At 47.1% G+C, this 9,563-nt stretch overlaps 1 protein-coding gene across 1 annotated transcript; it reads right to left on the reverse strand.

Moving 5' to 3' along the window:
- Positions 1 to 1,046: 1,046 nt before the first annotated feature.
- Positions 1,047 to 9,077, reverse strand: Cbr3 (carbonyl reductase 3). The gene is made up of 3 exons (XM_028752545.1): positions 8,675 to 9,077; positions 7,144 to 7,251; positions 1,047 to 1,721 (listed from the first exon to the last, which is right to left on the reverse strand). Exons 1-3 carry the CDS (start codon positions 8,961 to 8,963, stop codon positions 1,285 to 1,287), a joined length of 834 nt encoding a protein of 277 aa, XP_028608378.1. The 5' UTR covers positions 8,964 to 9,077; the 3' UTR covers positions 1,047 to 1,284.
- Positions 9,078 to 9,563: the final 486 nt, after the last annotated feature.

The following is a 9,563-nucleotide window of genomic DNA, read 5'->3' on the forward strand; positions in this document are numbered from 1 at the left end:
TGGCACAGTCTGGTAAACAACAGTCTTTAGTTCATGATTTTGCTTTGCTTTGGATTCCTGGCCTGATTATAGTTTTTCTACAACCTATCATGGAACATTTTAATGCATTTCTATTATTTAAGTTCCTCTGAGCTGCCAGCAATAGTTAGATTCAACTTAGTTAAGGAAAAGAGGAATTTCAAGCATATGAGAGCATCTTAGATGCTTGTGCTCACGGGAACTGTCTGAGGCAAGAGAAGGGGGCTAGTCCTTGGGCCACTCTTCAAATGCTCCTCTTGAGGGCTGACCTGTCCCTCCCCCGCCCCAACATACACACTCTGGCTATGGCCTACCTGGTTTTGTCCCTATGAGCACTACTGTTGGGGTGTGGTCGTTCACAGCTCTAGCCCTAAGCCAGTTCAATTGGTCCTGCTTTCATTAGAGCAAGGTCAAGTCACCCACTTGTCACACAACTGGACCCAGAGGAGGGGCAGTGTATGGGAGGGTTCGAGGTGGTTGTAGTGCTTTCCTGCCTGTTATAGTTGGCAAGGGTCTCCTGAGCTGCACAGCTCCATATGTGAAACTGTGATTGGCTCCTGATAGAAGGGGAAGTTGAAATGGAAGCCCAGGCAGTTGACTTCTCCATTTCCTGTCTGTGTTTAAGTGGAACGGCATGCTTGGTGATTCCTCCGTGTGGTGTTCAACTCCCCATAACCGCAACTCCTAGCAGCAGGACTCTAGAGGCTGGCCACAGGGGATGTTTGCCTGTGGAAACTACTCAAAAGCTTGCTGAGATCACTAATACTGTAGGACCCACAGCCTGACTGAATGGCTATTGGATTTAGTCAATGAAATAAAGGCAAGCTGAGGGGAAGGAGAGACAAGCTCGCTGTTTGGAGCCCTTGCTGTTCTGGCAGGGGGCTTCATAAGCACCTATAACTTCAGTTCCAAGGGATCTAATACCTATCTCAGGCCTCTGTGGGCACCCGGAATGCACATGGTACACACATACACACACATGCACGCGCACACACACGGCACTTATATACACAATAAAAAACAAATAATACATAAAATAAAACAAATAAATCTTTTTAATTTGAAAAACAAAGCAGGCACATTACCCAGATGAAAACACGATGAGCTAAGAGAGTTTGGACACAGCGAATTGTTCAGACTGAGCTTGTAGAGCCACCAGATAGGAACGGACCTTCCTCCTCCGTGTGGGAAAGAATCAAACCACACCAGCCCGCATTCATCTCTCCCGCTAACGTTTATCAAACTGTTAAGCCCTAGAGCAGATGTTCACCATGTTTGCACAACCTTATCACGGACTAGCTGGCCATGAGGCTCAGTGGCATCCGGAGGCAAGAGGGCCAAGTAAACAGGGGTTTCGGCCCCCTCTTCCACGGTCCTGGAGCCCTGGTCCCTCGCCATGTCGGTCTTCACCCATCCCGGGCAGCAAGCATTCAGCAGAATCCTGTCTGCTTTCCTCTTCTCATCCAGCTGCCGGGCTAGGATTCTCGTAAGGACTGTCACCCCCAGCTTGGACACTCCGTAAGCTGAGTCTGGCCAACCTTCTCTCTCGTGGACTTCATTTTTTGTGTCCTCCACAAACTTTTTCATGAGGTCGACCAGGTCCCCCTCGGTAAGTGTGTCACATCGGAACCTTTCCTGAAGATCTTCACTACAGTTCTCAAGGGCTTTTAACCCTTGCAGACTGCTGACATTCACCACTCTACCTGCAACAGACAACACCAGGAAAATCCATTACAAAGGGTATTTCACAGGGTCCGGTATGCACCAGTCTCCTCGGTGTAGTTTGGGTTTAGTTGCTGATAAAACAGGTAGAGCCGCAGAGACAGCTCTGCAAGCAAAGGCTCTTGCCTCCAAGCCGGATGACCTGAGTTCCATTCTAACGCTCCAAAGTGGAAGGAGAGAACTAATTCCCGTGGTTTGTCCTCTGACATCCACACATGATGCGTACAAACACACATACCCCTCTAAATAAATAAATACATAAACAAAGAAATAGAAAGCAAATCTAGAAGACATACAATCTGTGTGTGTGTGCGTGTGTATCTGTGTGTGTGCTGTCTGTCTGTCTGTATTCCAAAGAGACAAACACATCTCTAGCACTGACCAGGCTTTCCTTCCACAACAATTCTCTATGACTCAACTACTTATGCTATGGGATCTGTACCCTATACAGAGCTGGGTAACTGACTTGTGTGGGTCATATATATATATTTAAAAACCTTTTTTCTATTACATATATACATATATATACACATATATATGTATATATGTTTGCATATATATAATAGTAAAAAGTTTTAAAATGTGCAGTGTCAGAAAATGAATTCAAAACCAAATGCATAGTGATTCTGAGGTTTTTCTGGCAGTGTTCAACAGTGTTGTGTCATGCGACTTTATGACAGCCTTGGTTCTGAGCGCGCATGTGCACTTTAGTGGCCATCTTGCCACTAAACGCTGAGAAGCACTGTGTAAAACATTTCTACTCAAGTCTGGAACTTGTGTGGGGTGACCTGCAGTGGCTTGTTACTGCACAGACCAGCTTTTCTGCTCTTACAGAAAAATAATCATTCAATTGCTAAAATCAGTCTTTTGACATTTTCCTACCATGATTCCACAGTCTGCGAGCATCAGGTTAGTGTACCTTTGGACTGTGTTATGTTAGACTGTTTCATTCCACAGTCTGTGAGCATCAGGTTAGTGTATCTTTGGACTGTGTTATGTTAGAATGTTTCATTCTAAAACCTATTGCTGGAGGTTCTGATTTAAGTTTCAAAAGATTGATGAAATGAGTTTTGGCTTGAGCTTAGGACAGCATTTCCAAGTATATTTGAAATGGCCCTAACATACTTCCGACATTCTGTAACATGTATTTATGTGAAGAGGTGTTCTTGGCACCAAAGGTTGTAAAATAACAATATTGATTGATTTTTGGAAAATGTTGAAGATTTGCTACATCTTGCAGCATCAATTAGTCAACCAGGATCTAAACTTCTATGTAAATAAAGAAGCACATGCATCTCATTAGTATGCAAATTTGCCTTAATCTTAACTGGTAAAATTCTATGTGCCTTTTTTTTTTTTTTTTTACAGTATCTCATGTAGCTCAGGTTGTGCTTCAAACTCTCTATGAGTAGCTGAGGGTAACGCTGGATCTTCCTGCCTCCACCTTAGGAGTACAGACATGTGCTGTCATATCCAGTTTATGTATCACTAGGAATTAAACCCAGGACCTCCTGTGTGCTAGGCAAGCACTGTAACATCTGAGCTACATCCCCAGCTCTGAAAGAATTATTTTAAACAAACATCTTGATGATTCATGATCAGAAAATGTTGGTTTATACACCAGTTTCATATACCTGGTGTTGCATTAAACTTCCCCCAGAGTAAAAACGGTCAGGAGTGGAAAAAGTTTAAGAAGCCTTGCTTTTAAAGATGGTGGACTCATGGGGTCTGTAGATCTGTGGCAGCTGGGGAACACCCAAAAGGAAACTAAAGTCCTGAATCAGGGAGGAGTCCTCAGGATCACATCTGTTTCACGTTTTCACAGGAAAGCTACAAAACAGATACTCAGAGTCCAGGGGCCACCCAAGCCTCACAGTTAAAACTACCACAGGGAGGCTGGGCAGTGGTGGCGCACGCCTTTAATCCCAGCACTTGAGAGGCAGAGGCCGGCGGATTTCTGAGTTCGAGGCCAGCCTGGTATACAGAGTGAGTTCCAGAACAGCCAGGGCTATACAGAGAAACCCTGTCTCGAAAAACCAAAAAACCAAAAAAAAAAAAAAAAAAAAAAAAAAACAAAAACAAAAAAAAACCCCAAAACAAACCCACAGGGGCAGATGCATCCCACTCGCAGCCCAGGACCAACCTCCTAGGAACTTGCTTAGTCAGTATGGGACGCACTATGCAAATTGAAATCTCAGTTCTTCCTGTATCAGCTACCCACGTTTTCCCTTGTTCAGAGCTATAACTTCCGACTAGCTTGAGCAAATACCCTTTAGTTGTGTGTCCATGTTTGCTTTTTAAGCAGTTGTCATAACAGAAAAGCCTCAAGTATACCCCTCTGAGACCAGACTGGAACACCTATTGCTACTATTTCTAGAGCCAAACCACCATGGCAGGTGACAGAATCATTAGGAAGTATTATAAAAAAAAAAAACAAACCCTCTTCCTTCAACACACACAATCCACCTACTTATCACCTGCATCCCAAGGGACAGTGCCTTTCTCCTTCAGGATGAAAGCTCTCAATTCCCTAGGTCACACTGTGGGCTAGGGCTGTGGGCAGCCACCTCCATCCCTGAGCTGGTAAACTGGAATCTGCCTCTCCTGGAAGTGTATTTAGTGATAACCTCATCCACTCAGGAGAGAGGCCCATTCTCCATCCTGGTTCTGATTTCATTAATCTAAGTTACCAGTAGCATGATAATGAACCAATTCGTTACTATGAGTTAATTTTCACATTGGCAAAAATTCACAGCTACTAAAGATACAATAGGGTTCATAATTTAATTTCAGCAATTGGGAGGCTGTGAGTTCAAGGCCAGCTTGGCCTAAGCAGTTTCAGGTCTCCAAAGTATATAGAGAAGGATGGATGCCGGGCAGTGGTGGCGCACATCTTTAATCCCAGCACTTGGGAGGCAGAGGCAGGTGGATTTCTAAGTTCGAGGCCAGCCTGGTCTACAGAGTGAGTTCCAGGATAGCCAGGGCTACACAGAGAAACCCTGTCTCAAAAAAGCAGAGCAGAGCAGAGAGCAGAGCAGAGAGCAGAGCAGAGAGCAGAGCAGAGAGCAGAGCAGAGAGCAGAGCAGAGAGCAGAACAGAGAGCAGAGCAGAGAGCAGAGCAGAGAGCAGAGCAGAGCAGAGCAGAGCAGAGCAGAGCAGAGCAAAACAGGAGAGAAATACTAACTGTGGGAGCTGCTGGGTGCCTTGGAGGAAATTCTAATCCTTATTAAGGGAGAAGTTACCTGTGTCCTCTTTGATCTGGGGGCACATGTGTGGGAGATGCTGGGGGGAGGTGATCAAAGGTTATTATTGAACTATTAACCAGATAGTCCAACCAGCTCTAAGAGGGACTACACCACACCATGCGTGTGTGCGCGCATGCTCGTGCATGTGGGTCTGTGTTTGTCTCCATGCATACAGAAACAACTACCACTTTTTTTTTTTTTTTTTTAGAAAGAACAGGCAAGTAGCTCCCTCTAGTGACTCAATTGTTGCTTAAGCTATTTTTGTCTTGGGCAAGTAAGCAAGACCTAGGCTCCTGGAAAGTAATGTGCTAAAAGCTAAACAGAAAGTACAAGGCTGTAATAGTAAGTACTGCATTTCTCAGTGAACAGAGTGTGGCAAAGTCATATATTCTAGGCACACTATAAATCACAGTTCCCTCAGGGCAGCAGGTTGCAGACTTGATTAGACAGGGTTCACCTGGCTCTTGTCCCTCCCCATTCCTCCCAGAGCTTTCCTTTAACTTTCAAAATGGCTTGGCTCACACTTGATGCTGTAATTCTCATTTCAGTAGAATGAAGTATATTTGATCAGGTGGTATAGGCCAAGCCGGCCTTTTTAGTTCAGGGATCGCTGGTGTGCAGTGTCTGGAGACTTCCCGTGAACCTATCCCAGGAAGAAATGATGGAGGAGTTAGCCGTTAGTGGGCAGGGATTCAAGCTCAGCTCTTGCCACACTTTCAGATTGAAATTTTCTTACAGCTAAGCTGGGTATAGGGATGCGTGACTGGAATCCGAGCATCCAGGAAGCAAATGCAGGAGGAGTCATCAGAGGTCTAAGGCCAGCCTGGTCTACACAGCAAATTGAAGGCCAGACAGCACTATAGAGTTAGATCCTGTTTTTAAAAAAATAGAGGGAAAAAAAACCCAATTCTCACATCCTGAGTTAATTCTCATTCGAAATGTTAAGAGAATTGAATTTTTAAAGATATTTATTTTATATGTATGTATGTTTTGCCTGTATGTATGTATGTATGTGCATCACGTGCTTGCCCTGTACCCAAAGAAGTTAGAATAAGGTGTTGGATCCTCTGGAACTGGAGTTACCAATGGCTGTGAGCTACGTAGATGCAAGGAAACACGGGAACTGAACCCATGTCTTCTGCAAGAGCAACAAGTGCCCTTAATCACCAAACTATCTCTCTAACCCTGAAAATTACATTTTAAAAACAATAGCTAGGGGCTGGAAGAGATGGCTCAGTGGTTAAGAGGACTGACTGATCTTCCAGAGGTCCTGAGTTCAATTCTCAGCAACCATATGGTGTGGCTCACAACCATCAATAACAGGATCTGATGGCCTCTTCTGGCGAGCAGATGCACATACAGATAGAACACACATATACATAAAATAAGTAAATAAATCTTTTTTAAAAAAAACCCACCAATAAAACAACAGCCACAGAGCTTTCCCTCAGAACCACAGATAATCTCAGAAAAAGAAAATCCTCAGAGAAGCATCCCTCTCCATCACATTGGCCACTTCACACTTTAGAGTCTTTGTTAGAAAATCTCCAAACTCATCTCCAGGCTGTGGATGAAATGGTCCTCCTGTGTATGTATGATGGGCCCGGTTATCCCTCCAGTGCTGGGTATAATGGTGGACACCCAATAAACAGTAGAAGTAAATTAACTAATAAATTAATAATTAATATTGCACCCTCATGGGCTGGAGGTAAGGTGTTTCCCCACAAAAACTACTTCTTTTGGATTCTCTCAGTCAGCTTACAACATTTAAAAAAAAAAGCCTTTCTCATATGTTTTTTAAGTTCTGTATAAGAAAGGAACAGAAGGAATGTTAAAATGCCAGACAAGTCAGGAATGGGCCCATCCTCAACATGTTGCGGGGACGGGGAAGAGAGGACTCTCTAAGACTGTCACAAACTTTTGGAGGCATCCTGCATCCTGTGATGGAAGCTGAGCTCATGACATAGACCCCAAGAACACTGATCAATACCAGAGAGGTCTGACAACCACAGCTAAAAGGCTCAAGTACTGAGCCAGACACCTAGATACAATAAGGCAGGTTTTACCCTCCACCTCACAAGCAAATGGCAGCCCTGGGTACTTGAGGGACCGGTGGCTGCTTCCTGAGGGACAGTAAGTAGTCCTACTTTAGACTTACCATGTGGTTTCATTATGGGCAGTAACTCAGTGCAGACATTTCTAGTGGCAAAAAAGTTCGTCTTCAGTGTCACCTCAGCTTGAATGTCGAAGGGCGTGGGATCATCCACTTTGAAAAGCACAAGAAAAAAAAAAAGAGGAATTACATTTTCCTCTGAAACTCTTGTGAGAAGTTGGATCCCATCACACAACAGCTAAAGCGTGCTAACTTTAGAACAGTCTTGTTGAGCGTGGTGATACACACATATGTAAACTACACACACACACACACACACACACACGTGTGCCCCCCCCCCCCCCCAGCTTTAAACTAGAACTCGATCATTCTAAAGCTCTTGTGATCATAGGGAAAGAACTTTCTGGTCCACACCCCAAGTTTCTCATCAGCCAGGCTCATGCCGCATCTCAAGAACACCCAGTTTTGATTTTCCCATCTCAAGCTTGAATACACATGAGCGGTTCCTGGAGGTTGGGTAAAGATGCAGGCTCTGGTGTGGCAGGTGTAAGACCTCAGCTTGTGTGTGTGGGCGGCTGCTGCTCAGGTTTGTGTACACATGGCGCACACTTAAGAAGCAGAGGCTTCCAGGGCCGTAAGTCACCAAACCTTCCATTCTCAGAGGCTGAGAGTGGCTGGGATGGTGAACTCGCCCTCCCCCTCTTCCCCAAAGCCCACAGGCCCCTAACCCTGAGTTTGGAAGTGCTGGTGGTGGAAGGATGACTTGGGTCTCATCCAAGGCGCCTATGGGTGTTCAGGGCTAACCAGATAGAGATTTCTGGTCCACAATAGTCTCTTTCCCATGTCAGGCTCCGGCTCTCTCAACATTCTAAGTGAAGCTGGACTGTTTGTTTCGGTTCCAGCACATGACAACTGGGTAATTTTGCTAATTGAGCATTTGTTAGAGTAAGCGATCTTGATTTTTTTTCCCCTTAAAGATGATGATTTTCAAGCCGCACTTTCAAGTTTAATAACAAACCTAGTTCCCCCAGGAGGAGGGAAGCAGGGCTCACTTCCTTTTTACTTAGAGCCTCTCAAAACTCTCCATTAGAGCGGGTAGGAAACCCACTATCGTGCCAGCGCGCGCTAATTGTGTCCGGGCGACCCATTTCCTGTCCTCAGCAGATGTCTCCTGGCATCTATGAATGCGCCCTTGTTTCACGCGATGCGAAAGCTCCAACCGTTTTTTGGAAGACCCTTCTCTGAGAAAAGCCTTCGTGCGTGGGACAGAAAGCTGATGAGCTTGGCAAGGCGCGGTCCCCTCCCAAGAGGCCAGTTTTCTTGCAAACAGGCGTAGCTGAAAGTTCTAAGGAGGGCCTCCGGCAGAGCACAGGCCGGCACAGGCCGCCAGCCGGGTGGGGCGTGGAGTGGGGCGTCTGGGCGGGCTCGCACGCGAGTCACCGCACACGGGAACCCGCCTCGCAGGGCGCGAGCCGGGCGCACCCAGGCAGGCTGGCGCAGCTTCCCGATGGCAGAGGCTCGCTGCCCAGCACCCTCGGAGAACCCTGGACACCTCCTCCTGGAGCCCCACACCTACTTCTAAAGGCGATGCCCGCGTTGTTGACCAGCACGTTAAGTCCCCCGTACTCCTTGCGCAGAAAGTCGCGCAGCGCACGGATGCTCTGCGTGTCGTCGATGTCCAGCTGGTGGAAGCGTGGGCTCAGGCCCTCCACCTGCAGCTGCTGCACAGCAGTGCGGCCCCGTGCCTCGTCCCGCGCCGTGAGCACCACGTCCCCAGAGAATTTGCGACATAGGTCACGCGTGATCGCAAAGCCGATGCCTTTATTAGCCCCGGTTACCAGGGCCACGCGGCTGCAGGACGACATGTCAGGGACACACGGACCACCTGACGGCTGGGCCGGCTGGGCAGCGGGTCACGCGTGGTCAGAACCGTGACGTAGGACTCGGTTCTGGGACCCGGAGCTGCGACTGCTGGAGAACAAGGCCTTGGGAAGTCGGTCCCTCCCCTCCGAGGAGGAGCGGTCTGTTCCCGGAGGGTCCGCCCCCTCCCGCCTGCCCACTTGGGTAGAGATCCTGATTCAGCCTTGGTCTGGGATGAGCGCTGCTCCCAAAGGAAGGGCTCAACAGGACTCGTGGCAGTCGGATTGAAGCAACTATTTTGGGGAAACCTCATAAGGAGGAAAACAAGCTCCGTAATTTTCTTGGGCGAGAGCCCATCGTTCTCTGCAAAATGCAAATGTTTGCTTCTGTGGAACTCGCACCGAGATTACTTAACACACCCCGCTGCTTGCTCAGGGACCTTAGGGAACAGTGCCTGGGAGTAAGCTGAACAGGTGTGGGCGAGCTCTGCGCGTCTGGAGGTCTCGGTGCGCCCCCAGGTGGGAGAGAAGGCTCATGTTTACCGGACTGTTTTGTGTAATACAGGAGCCCTCAGTGCCCGTCTTTGGTTTATTCCAAGTGTACAT

Source organism: Grammomys surdaster, unplaced genomic scaffold (assembly GCF_004785775.1).
Source record: "Grammomys surdaster isolate TR1022 unplaced genomic scaffold, NIH_TR_1.0 125925, whole genome shotgun sequence".
Classification (NCBI taxonomy): Eukaryota; Metazoa; Chordata; class Mammalia; order Rodentia; family Muridae; genus Grammomys; species Grammomys surdaster.

Bases quoted from the DNA above. Each gene is read 5' to 3' on its own strand.
- Cbr3 (XM_028752545.1), bottom strand. From the start codon at position 8,963: ATGTCGTCCTGCAGCCGCGTGGCCCTGGTAACCGGGGCTAATAAAGGC. The intron at 7,252-8,674 runs GTAGGTGTGGGG...TGCTTTTCAAAG, and splicing joins CGCGGGCATCGCCTTTAGAA to TGGATGATCCCACGCCCTTC. The intron at 1,722-7,143 runs GTAAGTCTAAAG...TGTCTGTTGCAG, and splicing joins GCCCATAATGAAACCACATG to GTAGAGTGGTGAATGTCAGC.